At 34.4% G+C, this 25,768-nt stretch overlaps 1 protein-coding gene across 1 annotated transcript in view; it reads right to left on the minus strand.

Annotated features, from left to right (window-relative positions):
* The window catches only part of LOC106640732 (solute carrier family 35 member F3), a 516,306-nt gene that overhangs the window by 288,982 nt on the left and 201,556 nt on the right, over window positions 1-25,768 (minus strand). Inside the window, exon 7 of the mRNA XM_089592356.1 lies at window positions 7,962-8,090. Coding sequence (XP_089448482.1) covers window positions 7,962-8,090 — 129 coding nt within the window. The remainder of the gene's footprint in view (window positions 1-7,961; window positions 8,091-25,768) is intronic.

Below are 25,768 nucleotides of genomic sequence, written 5' to 3' on the forward strand. Positions count from 1 at the left end.
TTTAGTATGCGTGTGTCTGCGGATGGCTAAGAATGTAAAGGTTCTTATACTATATTGGACACAAAGATCCACGTAAAAGAGAATGGACTGCTGACAGTGCTGGCTGCTGGTATACTGACCAATTACATCACGACACACCTGTTGCTATTAAGATATACATAGCATGATGCAATGTATGATGTGATGAAAGCCACAAAATTATTCGTATATAAAATCGCCAAAGGTGGCTAGGGAAGTTTTTACATAAAAAAACACAGTGTGGCTGGGTAAAGCTTTACAAATATTATAGCCTTCAAAATAGTGAAATTTATTGAATTCTCGTATCAGAGAGAGATAGAGGGAGATTTGATTTAATTTGAAAGCTATTTATTTATGCCAAGGGCATTACACCCGAATGGTAATTAATTATGTACAAAGATTTTATAACATTGATATTTTCTATAGTATTAAACAATGGTTGCAGAAATTTTACAGATTTTAATTTAATTTAGACGGCGACAGTTTAACATAGCAATCTATACATATATATATATATGTTCGTTAAATTACATTAGATTGCACTTAATTTTAGTTTCATTTATAGTATGCCCTAGATTTAAGAAAGACAAGTAATAATTAATAACAATAAAATATTTTCAGTCTTGCCATAATGACTTAATAGAGCTTACAATCATAAACATAAGCGTGCTTCGTAGTCAGTCCCCCTGTTTTTCTAAATAAAAACGGTAAAGAGTCGTCTTAAAAACGTTCAGCGAATCAACCTGCCTAATACTTAGTGGGACAGTATCCCACAACCGCATAAGTCTCTGTGAAAAGGCTGATGTGTATGACGATAGCGATGCAGTGGGAATCATAAATGTCAGCCAATCACGACGCGTGGAACGACGGAGCCCATCCGCAAATCGGGGGAGTAAGTTGAACAAGTACGAAGGCTCACCCGAGGCCAATAGTTTATAGCCAAACACAGCAAGAAAGTACTCCCTTCTAAAACTTAGCCGTAACCAACCCAACCTTTTATAGTACTGAGAGAGTGATGCATCCCTCTTCAACCAAAAGATGGACCTAACAACAGTATTAGACAGACGATCGAGCTTGGTGGCCAGGTACCCTGAAAGACCCATGTAGACTAAGCAGGCATAATCGAAGTGGGGAACAACAAGACTCACAGCAAGAGCAGCTCTAAGTTGAGGTGACAGGGTGCCACCCCGATACTGGAGACAATACAAGACACCACGCACCCTTGAGCATATTGTTGCAACGTGGGCGTTCAAAGAAAGGTCACTCGACAACGTCACCCCTAAGTCCTTAACCGAACTAACAAGTGGGATCACCTTCCCATCAGCCAGCAAGGGAGGTATGGCGTCAACGTCGATTCGCATAAAATTCTGACAAGTGGTCAGAAGCATAGCACGCAACTTTCCAAAATGAAGCTGAAGACCAAACTCAGACGCCCAGGCTACAACCCTACCGATATCCTCATTGAACCTGCCCACAGCTCCAGCAATCTCCAAAGGCCTGCACTGCATGTACACCTGCAAATCATCTGCAAAAAGTATTCTAGTACTATATGACAGTACCACCCAAATAGAATCTATCACAATTAAAAACAGAATTGGTCCCAGAGAAGAGCCCTGAGGCACACCCGACGTACACGGCAGAAAATCAGTCTGCACCCCATCCAGTATGACCCAGGAAGAATATAGTTGATCGAACTCTACTTCCCCTGCTGCCCCAGTTCATGATTTTGTATAGTATGGCCCTCTGATGGGTGGTTTTCTACAAAGTTGTATGATTTTAAAGCAATAACTAGCTATTTTCTTGAGTAAAGGAATTTCCTTATTTTCATCGATTAAACTTTATATGTATAATTTAATATATATGTTTTAAATGAATAAATTTAAATAGATGTAATAGAGTTTTGGGAGTGCTTCGATCAATTATTTTTAATATAGTTTATAAGCCCTGCATTCATAAGTGGTTACACTAGCACCTATTAAGTACGAATCATACGCAGGTACAATGTTAGATTTTAATAATTTAATTAAATCTACGAATGAAACCTTAAAAAATGTGCAGACTGCGATTTCAACCACGTAAATATATTATCACTTCTCAACATAATTAATGTTAGATGCAGTATAAAAATAAAGAATGATACATACGTAAAAACTTTTATTTCTATTTGCTTTATATACTATGGCTGCAGGCATGTGGATAAATTTTAACGTAGTTTAAAGGAGTTGGGAAGGAAACCAGTTAACGATAAAAATGTCTTTAAAAAATTAATGTTACAGTTTAACTTCTTGTTAATGCGTTGACTAACTTTGAACAGAATTATGTCTACTGGCTGCCCACAATGCAAATGTTAAATCAGAGTCATAATAGTCACCTACTCACTGAGCGTTATTATTTAGATACATAAAGATACATTGCTTTCATGCAAGGAATTTAAATACATGTTATATGCACCTTGTTTGTCGATTAGCCTGGAATTTTTTTTGTAACTCAGATACTTTCAAAAACCTTTAAAAGTAATAGTTCTAATCCAAGTGCTAATTTTTTTACAAAAATATCTTCTTATAAATTAAAAGTTGTTGCCTTTTAAGCTTGTCCGTAGATCATTTCTTTTGGAACAATTCATTTTAAAGTGCGAACTTAAGTTTTGCTCGTTATTGCAGATACTAAATTTTTTTAAACTCTTAAGAAACATACTTATGCACAGATTTTGTATGTCAATAATATGCCAATACTCCATAACCAAAAAGGTTAATGTTTCTGGTGCATTTTCTTACTTTATTTGTTCTGCCTCGTTCATATTCATATTTCTCTAAGATTCACGTTGCTATTATCTTAAATAAAAATTTACTGCGAGACATCGTAATCCCCGTATTAATGGATTTTTTGTTGAACCAAATTAATTTTCTACCGAAATCTTTCTTGAATAATAACAAAGTATTTGCGCATGCTGCACATACTGCTACACAGACAAACTCATACATATGTCAATCAGATCCACCAACAACTTCGACTTGAAAAAAGTACATCACAGCGTTGCAAGACTACCTGACGTCAATAAGCTCTGGGTAAATCATGAAATAACAAGCTTATTAAATGAAAAATAAGCATTTATAAGAGTATAATTACTATCATCTACATACTATTGCACATTTTTTATCTTTTATTCTTTACAAGTATGTGACAAACACTTTTATCAATGTGTTCTTCTACATTTGGTGCTAGCAGACGATTAGTATAAGACAGCTTCTGCTTCCCTTATCATGGCAAGAGTCACATAACTACCTTAATTTATGGACGGCTGAAAGCAACGGTTGAAAGATAAGGAGATTTGTTTACTGAACAAACTCATTTCTGAACTGTCTATAGACTGCTAGTACCGTTTAAAAATATAAAAATTGAATTAAAACCATAAGAAAGATAAAAAAACTAAATTACAGTCCATGCAAACGAAGTTAATCAAACGAAAGAGTCAACAAAGTATAGACAACAAACAAACTTTATATGTACACTCTGCTAAATGTTATTACCTTGTGCTGTTAACAATAAAGCCCTATTCACGTTATTGTATTGTTGCATAATTTGACCCATGAACATAATGTAAAGCCAATAGAAAACCAGGTACGCCCTTGACAATGACCATGGGCATATAAAGGATGGACTACTAATTCTAGACAGGCTTGCTTAATCACAAAGAAGGTAGAAGGCCGATTTATTTTTCTACATGAGCTTTACTATCTATATTTAGAACAAGCAATCTGCCCTTTATATGTGTCTAAGAGCAGCACCGTAATCTTATCTCAGTCCTTAATACGGATGATCACTCTCCAATTATTTCCAAAAAAGACTGTAGTTTTAATTTTGTTAGATTCACTTTACCATAGTTTTTAGTACACAAAACAATCATGGCGAAAATTTTCTAGATTTAGTAAAAAAATGCAATCTTGTATGCAAAAGATTTGTAACGTTGCATTTTCGGCCCCGAATCGACGTTTTCACGTCGACGCAAAACCGTCCCGATACAACGCACTAAAACACATTATATCACGTACAACACCTAAGACAACAAAACTCTGCGACCCAATACTCTCTCGAACGCCTTGACTTGGCTCAGCTCTGCTCTCTCGATGTAGACTCCTTACTTAGAGGAGGCCCCGCCGTGGACTGTCCGTTGGGAGGCAGACAGTTCCCGAGGGAAATGATCAGGATGTGGCGTACTATTATTTTTTTATTTTCAGTTATCATAGGCTGGCGTGCAGGTGCGTAAATTATAGTTCGTTATTGTGCCGCAGCTACAAGCAAATTGCAGGTGATTTTTTTTTTCAAATGCACGTTGGTCCCTGCTTTATATACATTCGAATCAACACAAGAAATTTGGAAGGAATGAGCAGAAAAAAATATTGATAATTGTTGTTTACTGACATTACACTTACATGTATGCATGTAAGTATTAGTTTATTTTTAAAGCTGATGTCTCATTGAAGTTTGCTAGTAACGGAAGTTTAAAATAAAATAATATAAACTTATATGTGTGCGTATAGGTAGGTATTGAAGTAGTGTTTATTAGTGTGTTAGTAGGATTCTACAAAAATGGTGGGGGAGTGCGTTGAGGTATTAAAAATAATTCCGCAGGGGATGTGACGGCATTATTAAGAGCTTGCTAGGGTAAAAGATGATATTCTTGAAGGTTAAAGTGAAATGCCGCTCACACACAATTTAATGTAAGAAGATATCTATACGTTCAGGAGTAAATAATTTCAACGATAAATTGCTGTTGATTTATTATGTAAAATGACTTTTTTTTCATATTTATAGATGTTCACCAATAACATAGCATTTGCTCACACCAACACAAACTTCTTGTTCATTAACTAAATATGATTTTAGCGAAAAAACTTGAACAACCTTGTAGAGTGAGCGTAAACACAGAGTGCACACATGTGGTGTAGAGTCATGATGGCTAGACTGTTGCTGCTGCGCGTCAGCGAAAATTTTTGTTTAATAAAATTGGTCTCGATGTTCATGTCTACCGTATTCGCTTACATGTGTTCATATATGTATGCATATCGTATTTGTATCGTCCATTCTAGAATACGTACATAACATAATAAGTATTTATGTACAAATATGATTATTAGGACATTCCTTAACAACTAATCGAAAGTTTTTCATGGTCAACCCTATGAAATCTCTTCATTGTATCCCAAAATAAGAATTTCCACGATAAATGGCACAAATGATTGAGTTAATACGTATCCAGACACAAAATTATAACCCATTTAAAGAACATTAGATCTTCAAATTTTATCTTTCTTTAATTTTTTTTAGAAACTGTTAGTATTTTTTCTGGATTTTTAAATAATGTTGTTCAATTTCATATGAACCTAAACTTCATGAAGCAGTTTTTCTTTAGTTCAAACTAAGTAAGTTAAAAAAAAATTGGTTTATGAAGTCAAAGTCATATAACGTTAAGTATTATTTATTATTACTTGTAAATCCGGAAAAATACTTAAAACTTTTAAGAAATTAAACAATAATAATTATCAAATACAATACTATTCGAAAGGAAAATTGGAGATTACACTTTTTTTTTATTCGTATTCAAGTATTACTTAGTGAAAAATATGTTTAACTAGAATTTTTTTGATAGCAATCTGAGTTATAATTTACTCCAGTAACTAATAAAAAGTTGGCTTCGTATATCAAAGAATACTTATCATTTATATTGATAGTAGTATTTTGCTTTCATACGTTTTTACTTATTTATCAATAACTTATTCTTCTTTATTAAATACAAAGCTATTTTGAAAAATCTTCTGACCTCAATAATTTTCACGAACAGTATACTACTATTTTTTTAAATCATAGTTCATAGTTTCATTACTGTAAAAAAATGACAAATGGAAAAAATTAAATCACATCAATATTAACTTTGGCTACCTGAAAAATAATGATTTAAAAAAATACAAATGCTGCTTCCAAACTTTTTCAAGTTGATAGTAAAAAAAACGTCAAAGGACTTCAGAGATTTCAATATTTTTACACGTAACACAAGCTGTTAACTACACAAAATCTACATTTTTAATATAAAATCTGCTATGAAAAAGCACAAAGAAAATTTTTTATTAAAAATATTTTAATAATTGATTAATACACCTTATTTGATTAAAGGCGTGAAACCTCAATTCATGTAAGCACTTTTCATTATGTAGGAGCATTCCAAAATTTGGGAATATTTGCACTCATGCGTTAGTTTACATATTAGCCTGTACCTATCACACCCCTATCAAAAAAGTCATAGCTGCTACCCGGCATGCTGGCACAGACACGCTACCGCCCATGACTGTTATGCTCCAAAAATTATTAGACTGCGTGCACCACAGTGTAACTCCAGTATACTGCTGCTGCTATTATTAATGCAGCTGTACCGACGCACAGTGAGCCCAAACTGACTTTTTTGGTTCAAAATTATTTAAAGACCACAAATTTTTAACAATTTGGATAGTTTGTTTTTATTTTTTAAGGTTAAGTTATTTACAAGACATCTGTCAAGGCCAATTTTTTATTTCCAAAATTAAATTCGATTGACATAACCTCAAATGTTAAAAATAAGCAAAACCTGCTAAAAAACATAATTATTTTAATGAACAAGTCATTCATTTTACAGAAAGAAATGAGGCAATAATAATTTTATATTTTACTATAAGAAATTTTATGACAAATGCGTTATCATAATAATTAAATTCAAGATGGCGGATCCAATATAGTGGATAGAAATCTAATCAAGTGCTTAAATCTAAACCAAAATCTCACTGAGGAATATTTGAGGTCACTAATTACAAATCGAAAATTTATAAACTATATTACATTAAATAAATACTTAGTGATTGAGATAATATGATCTATATTTAGGCTCTTAAGTACGTAAAAACACATAAGATAAATGTAAAGATAGTCTAGTCATAGGCAAGCCACGAAAAAAGGCAGGTTTAATATGTTTTTTATTTTTACAAATGATTATTTTAGATTTCAATAAAGTATTTTTTTTTTACTAAAAATATGTTTGAATTTTAAAATAGTGTATTAATCGAATTTCCCAAAAGATTTGAGTTCTAGTCAGACATCAAAACTCATTTTTTTTTAAATATTAAATTTTCAGTCACGTATATTAATTAGCTGACCGTATAATTACAGGTAAAATATTTGAGTATGATCATGCGTGAAACATAATAAGCACGTTCTATAACATCATATCACACGTATCGTAATAATTTAGTGGATCCTGATAAATAATTTGGTACTGTAATTAATCTTATACGACATGATACAATTTTGTATCAGCTCTATCCTCTCCCTAAAAAAACCTATAAACAGATGTAAGTCGTATATTTGAATCGGAAAAAATTTATATATCTTACAATATTGTTTAAAACTTGTATAATCCTATACAGTTGATATAAAATTATCCTGGGATATTCATATGAAAACACTGATCAATATATCAGGTTTTGGTGCAAAGACACACATCTATCCTGATATAATTTTTTTTATCGTGTTTTATCGGAACCATTCAACAGGGTAAGTTTCTTAAACGTTGAGAGTATACAATTAATTGAAACAATACTTCAAAGATGAAAATACGTTACATGAAATTGTTACTCTTACTACTCTTACAAAAAACAATTTTTAAAAATATCTTATTCCGTTTCAACTAAAGTGGAATTAAAATGTATGTCAGAATATATATTTGTAATTTAACAATGCCATTCATACCCACATCGTACGGAAAAAAAGCAGTACGGTCGTCTGAAAAGATGAAAAAATAATAAAACAAATCTTAGTAGAACTGAGGGTTTTAGATAAAATTATAAGAGTATTGCTTATATGAATGCTCCACGCAAGGCATGACTCACATAATAAGTAGTTTAAATATGTTAATGTAATACCTTGTACACGGCAGATCCAGCTGCTGCTGAGGCAGCTAAAACTACACCACCTAATGTTGGACTACCTGTTATACCATCCATATATGCCAAAAGTGCTATGCCAGTATCACATAATATAACAGCAACAATCTACAACAATATAAATATACATAACTTTTAAGTCACATTAATGTTTCTTACTTAGTTGTGACTAGATTATACTTGTATAAGATAGTTAGAGCACACATTACAATATAGAACTTTTTCTTATTCTTCATTCATAAGGATACATTTTTTTTTATTCGGAAGAGACATAATTATTAAGCCTAGATAAATGTAAATATAAGTATAAATATAATAGTAACAATTAGATCAGTTATAATAATAACAACAATAATAATATATTTGATAATAATTAACAATAAGAATACTAATAATAAGACTAAAAAGAGTGATAACTGAACTTAAACGGTGGAGAATGTCTTTTACCTAAGAGGGTCGAAATTTATTTGGTTTCACTAATCAATATCGGTTATTCTCTAGAAACTTTTAACAGAAATAGCATTTATGTTAATAAACTAATAAAAAAACTCTTCCTGGATACAGTTCTGGGCATCACGTTACGTTTGTTTATCGATACGGCACGATAGTTAAACCAAATGTCAAAATAGGAAGGGTTGTACCTTACATTTTAAAACTTTTTCAGACTATTATACCGTATTCTGATTTGCATTTTAGAATGTTCTGTGGATACCTGTATACATACATACATACATACATACACACATACATACACATATATATACATAGAACCGGCAGCTTGAGGATTTTCATACATTATGATATGTAGAGAATTCGATAATGTATAGGAAAATCGTGTAAATATATTGCAGTAGAGATGCGCTTTATATCCTTAAAAGTATAAAAATAATTAATATTATAAAATAGGTTGAGAAATTGTGATTTCGTATCGACCGCTGAAAACATGTATTAACACATTATAAGGTTTCAAAACATACTAAGATTTAAGTTCAGAACTTTTTTTATGTAGACGAAATTTTAAAGTTTTCATTTGGTTTCATTAGTGTACATAAAAGTTAAAGAATGTTCAGTGTGACTACACATGGTAGGTTACATACACTTTTTGTAATTTTAAAAATTTTTAGATAAGTGGTGTCATAACAAGACTTTAATCGTTAAATTATTTGCGAAATTTTTCAATATTATTGTTAACTTATAATTCAAGTCCAATAATATGTTGTTACTTATTGCTTCAAAAATTTTTGAGTTTTACCCATGTATTAGAAAGATAAGTGCAAGAGATCTGAAAAACAACGTACGTCGATAAGTAATGTAAGCGTTAAGAAACAGATTTTCAAAATAACTTTTATGTTTTGAATTGCAATTTTTAAGCAAAATTATAGTTAATGTTGCAAATGTTTCTACAAGAATAAAAGTTTTTGCTTGATGAGATTCTGGTAACCGTATACTGAAAATTAAAAAGAAGACGCAACCATTTTTATTTTATATGTTTTTGATGAATATTGTGAGAATAATGCAGTATATAGATGATAGTTTGTTGTCATATAGAAAACTTGTTCGGTTATGAATTGTCTGCAAACAATTTTCTTGAATATAAAACCATACTGAGATGTAAGTTTGGGGCTTATCCTATATAGATATAGTTTTATGGGATATACCTAAATTTATGAAAAAAATATTAAAGCTTAGAATTATTTCGTATAGTTTTAAAAGTTTAAAGATGATTTTTGTAATTTTATGCATTTCAAGAAAATAGATACACTAACATAGAATTATAAATCCCAACGAAATTTGTAGAATAGTATTACAATAGTGTTAAATTTTAATTCGAAAACAAACATATCTAGTTATTTATCGTATTCATATAAGTATTTGTTTTACCCTTCTCTCAAGATACAGTGTGACAGAAATCTAAAATGCAACATACCTGATTGAGTTATGTGAATCTTTAAGCAATAAAAACGTAAGAGAAACACGTTAAAGACACTTATTGCAATTCTTTGGAAAAATTATCAGTGACAACGCAAATGTTACAAGAATAAATTTCACTGGCTCTTGAGATTGCGGCAACCATCTGTTAAAAATTTAAACGGGAAATTTTTTTTTTTCTTTTTTTTTTAAATTATATATACTTTTCACTCTCTTTTTACCTTCTCATTTGTTAGTAAAACAAATTGGTTTTGAGTTATGTTGTTAAGAATACAACTGTACTGGAATGTAAGTTTGACAATTTTTTATATAGATGAAGGTTTGAGGATTATATTTGAAATAATTGATCAAAATAAAGGCTTAAGCATGTACAGTGGGATTTAGTAGATATTTGTAACTTTGTCTTGAGGATATGAGGGCAAGGTATCTAAAAGATTGGTAAAAAGGTGGAAAAAGTATTGGTTTTACTCGTGTCTTAAGATGATCAGCGCTAAAATTATGGAAGACAGCATATCTTTCAAATAATAAATAAGATTGCAAATATTACAAAAAGAAATTTCTACTGGTTCTTTAGACTAAGACGACCGTCGAGCAAAATTTAAAAACGATCCTGATTATTTTTCATTTAACATATTTTTTAAAACACAGTGAAATTATTACATTATAATAATAAGAATGTATTCGTATACCCATAAATTTGTTAGTTAACTAAATGTTTGCAAATCACAATATTAAGTATAGTACTATACTGGAATGTATAATAACAAACATAGAAGTTTGAAAATATTTGATGTGATTATAAAAATTATAAGTAGCTTAAAAAACATGTAAAACATTTCCACAATACTGTTAAATTTCACTTTGACTTGACAAATGACTAGTGAATTATTGTATTTTGATAAGTATTAGTTTTCTCATCTTAAAACGATGAGGGCAAAATATCAAGTGACCGGCATCTGTTAACGAGGACTGTAAGCTTTAAAGATGATCTCCGGGAATTAATGTAAGTTGAGAATCTCTTTTTTGTTGCATGAGGAGACGATGCGCAGATACATAACAAACTTGGCGACATTGCAATATATCGCCACCGATCTTACTATATATGTGTACTCTAGCCGTTAGGGTTAAGTGCCGCGAGGCGAGTATAGAGACTTTCTGCTTGTGTTTACATTTACAATCAAGTTATGTATACGACAACAGAAATGCCGAATAAAGTAAGAAATTTAAAAAACGGTAAATTTGTGGAAAAAAAACAGCAATAAATAACGCTAAAGCTTATCAAACAATGCTCCTCTCTCAGTGGAGGCCAGATGAGGTATTATTAAAATTATTGTTACTCAATAATTAATATGCAAAGGCCTATAAGACTTGAACTGATTTTTTTCCTTAGAAATTTATTTATTACATCAATTTTTTTGGGGAAAATATTGCGAAAATTCGTTGCGAAAGTTGTGCTCGAAAATGTGCGTTTTTTTTCGCCAAAATTATAGCTATAGATATACTGCACTGTTAAATCGACAACCTTTAAAACTGAATAGTTCGCAATTTAGTAAGGAAACACCTGTTAAAATTTTGCACATGTGTAAATAACACTTTTATTTCACACACATTTCAATTTTAGCAAATTCTTACGAAACTACTATACCCGGAGATCGTCCTTAAAAAAATGAGAATGTGAAAATATACCAGTAAGTATTTTATAAGAATTCTGAAACAAATTTATAAGTAAAATTCTGAATATTACTACAAAAAGAATTTTTTGTGATTATTAAGATGACAGCAACCACCGATCTGAAATCAAAAAAAGACAAAAGCTCTTTATTTTACATGTTTTTTTACACATACTGCAGAATTGATTTAATTAGTTGATAACGATGTACAATTCATAACTATGTATGTTTTAGTTCATAAATTTTCTGAAATCTATGTTTTTAAATATCTAACCAAACAGAGATGTAAGCTTACGTAATTTTTTTACGTAATCAAAGGTTTAAGGAATAAACACGGATTTGTATGTTAATTCTTTTTCTTTTCCATACTTAGAAAAAAAAAATTTTAGATTAACACAATATAGAGACTGAAATGATTTTTTGTATCCCTATATTTGTTAGTTAGTTAATTGTTTGAAAATTATATTATCAAGTATCGAATCATACTGAGATGTAAGTGTAAACGAAGGTTGAAAAGTAACATTCGAATTTACAGGTGAATATAGAAGCTTGAGGAGATTCTTGTAATTTTGGGAGTTTAGAGAATTTGTGTGCTAACAAAGAATAATAAATCGCTAGAAGCTTGTGAAATATATCTACAATATTATCAAATGAAAATTTAGGTACATAAACCTCTAGTTACCTAGTGCATTGAAATAAGTGTATATTTTACCCATCTCATAGGACAAAGAATGAGAAAATCTTAAATAACACACGCTTATGAGTTACGTGAAAGTTTGAATATAAATAACATGATTTTCTGTTTAAATGTTTACGTTTTTTAAGAAAACCATACGATTATTATAATACATATATGATAATGTTATCCCGATTACTTAACATTAGTTAGTTAATGAATGATCTGTAAGTTAGAAAATAAAGTATTAATCCAAACTAAAATGTAAGATTTACAAATTAATGTGAATATTTAGAAAAGTTCTTTGTGATTTTATACGTTTAAAGATAATTTTAGTAATGTAAGTAATTTTAAAATAATTAATAAACTCACACCAAACTACAACTTGCTACAAAATTCCTGAATAATTTCTACAATACTGTTAAACTTTTATTCAAACACAGAACCGCTAAATTACTTATCGTTAACCAAAGAGTATTGGTTGAGCCTTTGTTTTAAAACAATGAGTGCTAAAAATCTTACATGCAAGATAACTTTATGATAAACCTCTGCGTTTTAATAATAAAGAAAGCAAGTAAAATACCTTTATGTCGCTCTTTGCAATTATTAAGCGTAATAATTAGTAATGTGGCAAATATCACAAAAAAAGTTCTGACTTATTCTTGTAATTACGTTAACCATGAACTGAAAGTTAAAAAAGAAACTAAATTTTTTTTATTTTATGTAATTTTTTAAACCACTGTAGAATTGTTATACTATACAGCTCAAAATGTAATAACATACGTATATACTCGTATTTGTTATTAGTTATCTGTACGCAAACTATATTATTAAGTATATCATACTGAAATGAAAGTTTCAGACTTTTTTTATATAGATGAAGGTTTAAATGTTATAATTAGATTTATTGGTGAATATAAAAATTTGAGGACATTCGGTGTCATTTTTAAAGTTTAAAGATAATTCTTAAAATTTTGGCAATTTTAAAAAGATTCGTCCACTAACATGAGATTACAAGGTTTTAAACACTGTACAAAAATTTTTTACAATTATGTCAAACTTTTTTTCAAGTAAAAAAATGTCTGGTTCCTTATTGTGTTTGAATTTGTGTTGCTTTCACCCTTGCCTTGGAATGCTTGGTGTGCCAGAAATCTTCAAAACAACATACATTAATGAGTTCTGAGAGCGTTTAAATAATAAGAATGCAAGAAAATGTTTTCTATTCATTTAATTTGGCAAATTCTCAGGCAAGAATATACGTAAAGCTGCAAATATTAGGACAAAAAAATTTTTGGTTACACTCAAAATAACAGTGACAGTCTGTCAGAGATTTAAAACGATACTAAGTTTTTAGATTTCACATATTTTTACAAAAACTATAAGATTAAATAAATGTTAAGATAAAAATTCTACTTATATACCTGTTTGTATTCACGAGTTAATGAATTGTTTGCAAATGAAATTATTAAGTATCAAACCATACTAAGATTTAAATTTAAAAATTATTTTATGTAGACAGAGGCTTCGAGACTATAATAAAATTTTTGAGTGAATATAATGAATTTGAAATTTACAGTATAACTTTACATCCTTAAAGATATTTTGTGTAATTATAAAATTTTTAACAATAATGGTGTAATAAAAAAAAATTGTAAGTATTTAATATACTTACAATATTGTTACCTTTTGGATTATAACTTTCACTATGATCATACTTTTTTTATACCCATACGTTTGTTAGTTAATTAATTGTTTGCAAATTATATTATTTAGTATAAAACTATACTCAGATGCAAGTTTAATAATTTTCTTATGTAGACGGAGGTTTGAAATTTAAATTTAAATTTGTGGGTTAATATAGAAATGTGAGAATATTCTATGTGATTTAAAAGAGTTTAAAAATAATTCTTAGAGTTCGAGAAATTTTAGAAGAATGAGTCTGCTAACATAAGACTTTAAATTTTTAGACTCTTGTAAAATTTTTTTACAATTTCATCCAATTTCACTAAGGGTAGAAGAATGTATGTAACATTGTATACAAATGTGCGTTGGTTTTCCCCTTGTTTTAAAACGATGAGTGCTAGAAATCTAAAAGACAACAAAATTCCATGAGTAGCAAGAGAGCTCTTAAAATAAAGATGTAAGAAAACTACTCGTGCGTCCCATATTGCAAATTTAATGTGGAAGTCTAAGGAACGTTGCAATTATTACTACGAGAAGAACGTTTTAAAGGTCCTTAAAATTTTGGCAACCGTGTACTAAAAATATACAACAACACTGAACATTTTAAATATCTCTAAAAAAGACTGTAAATAGATTAGTTATAATGATCTTAACTTTTTTTTATCTATGTGTTTGTCACTCGATTAATTGTTTGCAATGTATAATATTAGGTATCAAACCATACTCAAACGTGAGTGTAAGGTTTTTTTTTATACACACGGAAGTTTGAGGGTTTTATTTCAATTGAGAGGTGAAAATAAAACCTTCAGAAAATTCTAAGTGTTTTAAAAAGTTTAGAGATAGTTTTCGGAATCAACAAGATTGTATGTAGATTTTTCTGCTATCATAGGATTATGAATTTCCTAAGGTCTGGTTTAGTTATGTCACAATAATGTCGAATTTTACTACTAGTAGAGAAACATCTAGTTGATTATTGTACTTAAAAGTGTTGGTTTTATTCTTGCCGAGAAGTGATGAGAGCTATAAATCTTAATGACAACATAGTTTTATGAGTAATGTGAGAGATTAGTAAATGAAGACGTAAGAAAAGTACTCCTGCGTCGTGATGAAGTTTTGAACCAGGAGTATAACCAATATTTCATACACACACATTACTCAATAAGACACTCTTAACGGTTCCTAAAATTATGATGACCCTTGGTCAAAATAAAAAAAAACCAAACTAAATTTGGTTTATGTTACATATTTCTTAATATAACTAAAAAGTTAAGTTTTTTAATGGAGAACAATAATTCAATAAACCTGTATATGTTTCTGTTAATTGATTGTTTGCAAATTGTATTATTAAATATCACACTATACTAAAATGAAAGATTAAGGTTTCTCTCATATACACAGAGGTTTAAGAGCTATATGTCATTTGGTAGACGAATATAGAAGTTTGAGGATATTCTATGCAATTACGAAAGTTTGAAGATGATTTTTATTATTTGGAGAATTTTTTGAAGTTTCCTACTAACGTAAAATAACAAATTTTCTGAAATCTTGAAAAATTTTGGACTACATTTTCAAATTTTACTTGGAGTAAAAAAAATGTATATAATACATATAGATGATTGCATATAGATATGTGGCATCCCAGCCTTGCGCACAAGCAGCGCGTTCGAGGCGCAAACAGACGCTTGTCCCGCGCGTTGTGTTTTAACCACGAGCTCTGCTGATTTCGTCCAATCAGCGAGCCTCGCGCCCCTCTCGAGCCTACCAATCCACGAGCTGCCACAGCTGTAGCGGGACGACAAGGAGAAGAAGCTAGAGTCTCTCTTAAGTACTGCCGAGTCAGGCAGTTATGTTTTGCCTCTTGTAACTAATAAAAGCTAAATGTACAGTTCATGCGTTGAGCATCATTTCTCGCTCCCGTGCTCCGTGTCCTTGTCCTGTCGTTGAGGCGCCTTGTTGTTTCGCCGAGCCTCACCTTCGCGATCCCCAAAGTGGTGACCCTGAACTAAAAATTTTGTGGGGACGTGAACAAACAGTAAGCACACGGTAAGCACGTGGTGCAGTACACAGCACTCACGCTAACGGCCATCTTGGGCCGGGCATGTTCAACGGGCAAAAGACAAGCCGAGGTCGCTCAACGTCGAGAAGTGACGAACATCGGAGACAATCTGAAAGGCTCCAAGGTATACCCGGGCGCTCTTTCGAGGACAGTGCAGCCATTCTCGCAGCAGCTTCATCTCTGCAACATCCCTTCTCTGCACCTACATCGAGCGTCGGTTTCTTCACGCCGACATCAACATCGTCCTCCGGCTTTTCTCTCGACTCAGAGCAGCCCGAACACAACAACACAACCTCGCCGGACGACTCCGACCTCGAGGTCGACAAAACAATCGTGAGTACAAACCACGACACTTCTATCGACACACCTGCCCCACCTACAAGCATGAACAACACAAAATGCGATTTGCCGCGTTTTTGGCGAAATGCAGCCAAAGCGTGGTTCACTCAGGCAGAGTGTCTAATGGCAACGAGCAACCTCGCCGACGACAATGCAAAATTCAACGTGCTTGTCGGCGCGCTCGATCAAACGACGGCCATGGAGGTGATGGACGTCATCGACCCGCCTCCTGTTAACGATAAATATAAAACGCTCAAGGAAGCCATTTTGAGTCGCACTACAGACTCAACGGAGGAAATGCTACATACGCTGCTTACAGGTATTTCTCTTGGAGACGACAAACCGTCAACCTTATGGCGTAGAATGAAGGCTCTAGCAGGCAATAAAGTCACTGAGGACGCACTCAAGGTCAAGTGGCTCGATACCTTACCCCAAGCCGCGGCAATGTTTTTAAGCATCCTAAAAACAGCCTCCATGAACGAGCTCACCGAGGCAGCCGACAAGCTTGTCGAAACAAGCGGCTCAGTGATGGCTGTTTCCAAGCCGTACACCCCTCCGCCTGCAGCCGCGCATCAGGATCTCGTCCAAGAGTTGGCAGCTCTCAGAGCAGCCATAACCCAGCTCACGACGCAGCACCCACCAGCCGCTCAAAATCAACAAAGAGGCCGCAGCCGAGGGCGCGGCAGAGCCAACAACCGCCAGCGCAGCCGCTCAGCCACCCCTACCGCCCCAGGCATCTGCTGGTACCATAGGAAATACGGCACTGAAGCTGAGCACTGCACATCCCCGTGCAATTTCGTCCCACAACAACAGGGAAACCGCTAACCCCCCCTCTGGAGCAGGCGCCAGAGGCCCGGCTGGGTTTGGATGCACGCCTGCATATTTACGATACGCGCTCCCGTATCAAATTTTTAATTGACTCTGGTTCCTCAGTCTCTTTGCTGCCTAAGGCCAACTCCACGGAGCCGCTCACGCTGCAGCCACTCACGCTGCATGCCGCAAACCACGCTCCTATCGCCACCTTCGGCAAACGCCAGATGACCCTCAACCTCGGACTTCGTCGGGACCTACCATGCGACTTCATCCTGGCTGAAGTACCTCTCGCCATCCTAGGCGCCGATTTTCTCGCACGGCACGAACTCCTTCCCGACTGCAGGCACCATCGAATCATCGACTCACTTACCGGCCTATCCTCCAATGGTTTCAAGGAGAAGGCGCCGCTGCACTCGGTGTCCACCCTATCGCCTCTGCTAGACAACCCGACCGCAGAGCGATACATGGCCCTTCTAGAGGAGTTCGCCGACCTTTTCGAAACCTCCGGCAGCCCAGTGCAGATCCCAGGCCTGCCAGTGAAGCACAGCATAATCACCACTGGCCCACCAGTCGCAGAACGCCCTCGAAGGTTAACCGGCGATCGCCTTGCAGCAGCTAAACAAGCATTTGATGACCTCCTAGACAAGGGCATCATTCGACCGTCCAACAGTCAATGAGCAAGCCCTTTGCATCTTGTGCCCAAGAAGGACGGCGCTTGGAGAGTCACAGGGGATTACAGGCGACTAAACGCATGCACTACGCCCGATATGTATCCCTTACCGCTCATCGAAGATTTGTTACAGGAGAGCCCAGGCAATGTTTTCTCAACTGTAGATCTACAAAAGGCCTTTTATCAAATTCCTGTGGCGAAAGAAGACGTCGAAAAAACGGCAGTCACTACTCCTTTTGGTCTCTTTGAGTTTCTTGGCACATCTTTAGGACTCAGAAACTCAGCCCAATCAATGCAACGAACGATGAACCACCTACTTCGAAAACTTCCGTTTGCCAAGGCATATATAGACGACATTTTCGTCGCTTCATCGAACCATGAAGAACATCTGGCACAGTTAAGGCAACTTTTCTCAACCTTCAGAGAAGCCAACCTCAAAATCAACAGGAAAAAGTGCACCTTTGGTAAACCGCAGGTCCTATATTTAGGCTACGAAGTTTCTAGCGAAGGTTTTAGGCCTCCAGAAACCAAAAGCACCGCTATTAAAGAGTTTCCAACGCCGACCAACGTCACGGAATTACGCCGTTTCCTCGGCATGCTAAACTACTACCGGCCCTGCATTCCGCAAGCAGCTGACATCCAGGCGCCGCTTCACGAGTTGCTTCGAGGCCAACCAAAGAAAAAGAAAAAACTCGCCTGGACGCCAACAGCCAACGAAGCTTTCCAACGCTGCAAAAACTCAATCATCGAAGCAGTCGGTGCCACCTTCCTCAAACCAAACGCTCCACTTGCGCTTCGAACAGACGCATCGAACGAGGCCATTGGCGCGGTGTTAGAGCAACAGGAACCGGACGGCACCTGGCGCCCGCTAGGTTTTTTCTCACGAAAGCTCAGCCTTACCCAACGTCGCTACAGCACGTACGACCGAGAGCTCTTGGCCATTAGCTCTGCAATCAAGCACTTTCAAAGGATCCTAGAGGGGCGCAGCTTCACAACGTACACAGATCATCGCCCGCTCATTTTCGCCTCACGCCAACGATCGGATAAAGCCTCTCCCAGGCAAGTCCGCTGCCTGGAGTTCATAGCTCGTTTCAACACGACACTCAAGCATTCCCGAGGCAAGGAAAACGTCGTCGCTGACGCCCTCTCGCGCACGGACACTAAAGATGAGGACCTTCCAGAGCCCAACACGCAAAACGATGCCGCACCAGCTCACAAGGACCTTTCTTCTCCAGACGTGTCCACAATCTCGATGCCATGTAAGCTCAATGCAGCTGCAATCGCCGCAGCGCAAACACTTGACGAACAGCTACCGGATGTACTCAACCACCCAAGCCTCGATCTACAACACCTAGTGCTCGACGGCCATGCAGTTTGGTGTGACGTGTCACACAACGTCGTGCGGCCATACCTTCCGTCACAGCTGCGCAGAACAGCCTTCGAAGCAGCACACAATCTGTCGCACCCAAGCATCAAAACAACCACTCGCTCAGTCGCCCAAAAATACGTCTGGCCCGGTATGCGAAAGGAAGTTGCCTCTTGGTCCAAGTGCTGCGCACCGTGCCAAACAGCAAAGGTCAGCAGGCACAACAGGTCAGCTCTCGGTCGTTTCACCGAACCTGACAACAGATTCGAGCACATACACATCGATCTCATCAAACTACCACTTTTACAAGGGATGCAATACTGCCTCACAATCATCGACCGTTTCTCTCGCTGGCCAATGGCAGTCCCTTTACCCAACATACAAGCCAACACAGTCGCCAAGGCGATGCTTCACTGGATCAGCGCTCATGGCACTCCAATTTTCATCACTTCAGACAGAGGTGCACAGTTTAAATCTGCACTGTTTCAAGAACTGGCTAAGATGTTCGGAGTGACCCACGTCAAAACGACGTCGTACCACCCGCAGTCTAACGGTATCGTCGAACGCCTCCACCGAACACTAAAAGCCGCACTCAAGTGCACTCCTCAGCCTTGGGTAGACGCTTTGCCCTCAGTCTTACTTGGCCTCAGGACAACTTTTAAGGACGACCTCAAAGCTTCACCAGCAGAAATGGTATACGGCACTACACTCCGTATCCCAGGAGAATTTTTCACGTCGTCAACGCCTGTAGCCGACAAATCGACCTTCGTCAGAAGCCTCCGTCACCTGTTCAAAGCTCTTCAAGCAGTGCCAGCCTCCCGTCATACCATGCAACGACCTTTCGTTTTCAAGGATCTGTCAACATGCACACATGTTTTCAAGCGGGTAGACAGCATCAAAAAACCGCTGGAACCTCCTTACACGGGACCACACCGAGTGCTCAACAGGAACGACCCAAGGACCTTCACAATCGAAGTCGAAGGAGAAGCCAAAGTTGTTTCAACCGATCAACTAAAACCAGCACACTTGGAGGAATTGGAGACGGTCCAGGAATTTTCCCAGCAACTATCTTCCAGGGCACCTCCAACCAAATCCGATTCAGCAACTCCTCCTCGAGTTTAACCAACGCCTCCACCGGTAAGCCGAGCTCGCCACGTCACGTTTGCAGATTCCCCCAAGCTGCTCACTGGCGGGGGAGTGGATGTGGCGTCCCAGCCTTGCGCACAAGCAGCGCGTTCGAGGCACAAACAGACGCTTGTCCCGCGCGTTGTGTTTTAACCGCGAGCTCTGCTGATTTCGTCCAATCAGCGAGCCTCGCGCCCCTCTCGAGCCTACCAATCCACGAGCTGCCACAGCTGTAGCGGGACGACAAGGAGAAGAAGCTAGAGTCTCTCTTAAGTACTGCCGAGTCAGGCAGTTATGTTTTGCCTCTTGTAACTAATAAAAGCTAAATGTACAGTTCATGCGTTGAGCATCATTTCTCGCTCCCGTGCTCCGTGTCCTTGTCCTGTCGTTGAGGCGCCTTGTTGTTTCGCCGAGCCTCACCTTCGCGATCCCCAAAGATAGGCGTTGGTTCTTTCCTTGTTTTGAGACGATAAGTGCTAGTAAAATTTATGATAACATACTCTCATGATTGATGGAAGGGCTTATAAAATAAAGATATTAGAAAAGTCTTTGTGCGTTTAATATTGCAATTGTTAATCGGAAGTATAAGTATTAATGCAATAGTAAGTAAAAAAAAAGTTTGAGGATCCTCAAGATAATGACGATTGTCTACTAAAAATGTTAGATGATACTTAGTATTTAAAATAATCTTAGAAAGGACTGTTAAATAAACTGGTTATAGTGAAATCAACTTACATGAATCTATGTATTTGTAAGTTGATCGATTGTTTGCAATGTTTAACCTTAAGTATCTAACCATACTCAAACGTAAGTTTATGTTGTTTTTATATAAACAGAGGTTTGAGGTATTTATTTTCATTGACAGGTAAGTATAGAAGTTTGAGGATATTCTATGTAATTTGAAAAGTTTAGAGATAGATTTTGGAATTAACAAGATTGTATGTAGATTTTTCCGCTTTCATAGGATTATAAATTTCCTAAGGTCTTGTTAAGGAGGCTCCATCGCCTACTGTGGTAGTCAATTCAGTGACGATCGATGCGATGTCACAAGACGAAAGCTTCCTTTTATACTAGTAGTATGTTTTCCAAATTTTCCATGGCCAATGCCTATAAAGTCACCCAGTTTCTTAAAGATGATAGTGTCAGGCTTACGGTAAGTATATTTTTTTGCTTGTACATTCCATTTTGGTAGTTTAGTTAATAGTCAAAAGTTTACCTCAGACCTTCAGCTATAAGTGACTGTGTTAAGCGAGCTTGAAAAAGGCTGATTTTGAATTGAATTATCTCTGGATTTTGATCGTCAACCCATCAAAATAAAGATACTATTAGATTCAGCGTGATCTCAACTTTAATAATATATCAGTCAAAGTTTTTGTACATTTGGTAACGGAGCCTTCTTAAGTTGTGTCACAGTAATGTTGAATTTTACTACTAGCAGAGAAACATCTAGTTAATTATTTTACTCAAAAGAGTTTTATTCTTGCCAAGAGGTGATGAGTGCCGAAAATGTCAGAGGCAACATACCTTCATAAATAGTGAGAGAGCTTAATAAATATAGAAGTAAAAAAGTACTCCTGTGTTCTATTGCAGTTCTGAAGTGGAAGTATGAGTAACGTTTTATACACATATATAATTCAAGAAGATACTTTCGACGATTGCTGAAATCATAGTGACTGTCTGCCAAAATAAGAAAATAAAACTAAATTCTGTTTATGTAACATATTTTTAAATTCAACTATACGGTTTATTTTGAGTAACGATAATAATCATCTCATGAAGCTGTTAATTTGTCTGTTAGTTAACTGTTTGCATATTGTATTTTCAATAATGAAACCGTTCTTTCACAAAAATTGAAGGTTTTTTCTGTGTACAAGAAGGTTTGTAGTTTATTTTTAAACTTAACGATAAATTTCCAAGGTTACGGATGTATAGAGCGATTTCTGAATTTCAAACATAACCTTTGTTGACCGAGGAACTTTAAAAAAATTAGTCGACTATAATGAATTTATAAATTTCTAAAATGCTTGTTAGGTTTTTAACGATAATGCTAAATTTTACTACAAGTAGAGAAATGTTTTCTTAATTATCGTATTCAAATGAGTGCTGGTTTACGTTTGTCTTGAGACGATAAGTGCTAGAAGTGTTAAAGACAACTTCTCACAATGAGTTAAAAGAGAGCTTGCAAAATTAAAACATAAGAACAATACTCATACGTCTTATCCGGAAACTCTAAAGTAGATTCATAAGCAACGCTGCAAAGATAACAACGATGAGAAAGTTTCAAAGTACCTTGAGATTATTACGACTGTCTCGCAAAAACGTAACATGACACTAAATTTTGTATTTTTTCGAATTTCTAGATGGTACTGTAAAAATAATTTCTTATAAAAATTATAATTGTTCTTTGTTACCATGTATTTGTTACTTTATTAATTTTTTTCAAATTGGAACACTAAGTATCACACCATACAAGATCCTACGTTTGAGGTTTTTCTTATGTACACGGAGGTTAGAGGTTTATATTTAAATACATAAACGAATAAAGAAGTTTAAGGATATTTTATACAATTATACAAGATCAAGATAATAAGAGTTTCCAAAAGATTCGTCTGCTTTTGAGAGATTATGAATTTTTGAAAATCTTCTAAAATTATTTCAAAAAATTTCTGATTTTTCCCTTGGTTAGAAACATATATATATATATATAAATAAATATATATATATATATATATATATATATATATTGTAGGATAATAAACGTTGGTTTTGTCCTTGCCTGAAGATGATAAGTGCTAGAAATCTTAAAAACAACGTACCTTTATAAGTAATAAGAGAGTTTAATAAATGTAGACATAAAAAAAGTACTCCTGCGTCCTATTGCAGTTCTAAAGTTGGAGTATGAGTAATGTTCCATACACATACATTACTCGAAAAGATAGTTACAACGGTTTCTAAATTTACGGTGACCATCTGCCCAACTAAAAGAACAAAACTAAATTTGAATCAGTTAACATATTGTTGAATACCACTATACGGTTAATTTTTAAAGTAGAGATCAATAATTTCGTAGAGCCGTCAATTTGTCCGTTAATTAATTGTTTGCAAATTATGTTATTACGTATTTAACTATACTTGAATGAAAATTTGAGGTTTCTCTTGTATACATGGAGGTTTGGAGTTCATTTTCGAATTTATACGTAAATTATCAAGTTTAAAGATAAATGGAGCGGTTTTTAAATTTTAAACATTACCTTTTTTATCCAGGAAAACTTAAAAGAATTAGTCAACTATAATAAATTTAAAATTTTTTAAAAGCTTGTTAGATTTTTAATGATAATACCAACTTTTACTACGAGAAAAGAAATGTTTATAGTATCATCGTATTTAAATGAGTATTGGTCTTACCTTTCTCTGGAGACGATGAGTGCAAGAAGTATTAAAGCCAATTTAACGCAATAAGTTATTAAAGATCTTAAAAATAAAAACGTAAGATAAATACTCCTTTATCCTATCTTGCAAGTCTAGAGTGGAATTATAGCAATTGTGGAATTTGAATTGCTTGTTGTTACCATATATTTGTTAGTTTATGAATTCTTCTTTTAAATTATAATAATTAGTATCAAACTACATAAAATCCTATGTTCAAGGTTTTTTTGATGTACACGAAGGTTTAAGGATCATATGTCATTTCTTAGACAAATATAGAAATTTAAGGATATTCTATATAATTACGGAAGTTCAAAAATAATGTTTGTTACTTGGGGTATTTTTTGAAGTTTTCTGCTAACATCAGATGATAAATTTTTAAAAATCTTGTAACGTTTCTTACAATTTTTTCAAATATTACTTAAGTAACAAAATGTATATTATATTGCGTATAAAGTGGAGCTGGTTTTTTTCTTGTTTTGAGACGATGAGTGCAAGTAATGTAAATGACAACATACTTTCATGAGTAATAAAGAAGCTTATAGAATGAAGATGTCAGAAAAGTCTTTATGCGCTCAATTTTGCAATTTTTAATCGTAAGTATATGTATTGATGCAATAGTAACTACAAGAAAAAAGTTTTAAGGGTCCTTAAGATAATGACAACTCTCTACAAAAATTGTCAAACAATACTTAATATTAAACATATTCTTAGAAAGGACTGTAAGATAAACTGGTTAGAATGGAATCAACTTTCTTGTATCTATGTGTTTGTTACTCGATTAATTGTTTGCAATGTATAAATATTCCCTGTTGTTGCGGTCCAATAAAAACCAATAAAATTTTACAATGGGATTTTTCTATTAGTTTCTTATCGGTATTTGCACCCGTAAATCTAAATAAAATCCGAAATGGTTAAAAATAGATTTTCTATATCATTTATTATAACTAGGACATGATTGAACGAAAATAAATTGACAAATTCATGTCATACCATCCGGATGGTAACATCAAAACGGGGGGATTAGAGTATTTTATATGTAAATTGAAAGAAAAGTTAGTTATTAATTTTTATTAGAATTTTGTAAAAAATACTTTAGTCCCCCCGTTTTGGTGTTACCATCCGGATGGTATGACATAAATTTGTCAATTTATTTTTGTTCAATCATGTCCTAGTTATAATAAATGATACAGAAAATCTATTTTTGACCATTTTGGATTTTATTTGGATTTACGGGTGCAAATACCGATAACAAACCAATAGAAAAATCCTATGGTAAAATCAATGAATTTTTTATTGGTTTTTATTGGACCGCAACAATAGGGTTAGGTATCAAACTATACTTGAACGTGAGTGTAAGGCTTTTTTTTATACACATGGAGGTTTGAGGGTTTTACTTTAATTTTTACGTGAATATAGAAGTTTGAGGATATTTTATGTAACATCAGATCAGCAACAGACAGACAGTCCACAGTCAATGTCTATGACTATACATTAAAGGGTGGGTTCGCTGCACAGTGTAGGAGAGCAAAGTTGCTCGGATTACCAATTCTATGAACAAAAAATATCTCAAGATAGCTGTTTTTGATTGTTGCATTATTAATGCTCCTTTTTTTTAAGTTAGTTAAACTATTTTTTTAAATTTCTTTTCAAATAATTTGATGTAACTACTTTTTTTTCCAAAAAATTTATTTACGTTTTCTTTCGGCAAAGATAAAATTCTTATACACTAAAACTTTACTTTTTATATGAATCAATTTCTTAGCTATTATAAAGTAAAGCTGCACAACAAAAAATAGAAATATTCAAATAAGTTGTTTTTTTGAACTTAAAATAACATGACAACTTGAAAAATGTCTAATAAACAACAACTTAGGGATGTGTCGTTGCCACGCTTTAAGCGGTCAAGCACTGAAAGTCTAAGTTGACACTAGTTAGTATTAGTTATACTCACGAGTAATGTTTAAACTAATTTTTACCATCTTGCCCTTCGTACTGAATCTTTTTCTCTATCAATTTGTGTGCGTTGCAGT

Source organism: Copidosoma floridanum, unplaced genomic scaffold (assembly GCF_036245765.1).
Source record: "Copidosoma floridanum isolate Cflo_tuat_1 unplaced genomic scaffold, Cflo_Japanese_pri ptg000016l, whole genome shotgun sequence".
Classification (NCBI taxonomy): domain Eukaryota; kingdom Metazoa; phylum Arthropoda; class Insecta; order Hymenoptera; family Encyrtidae; genus Copidosoma; species Copidosoma floridanum.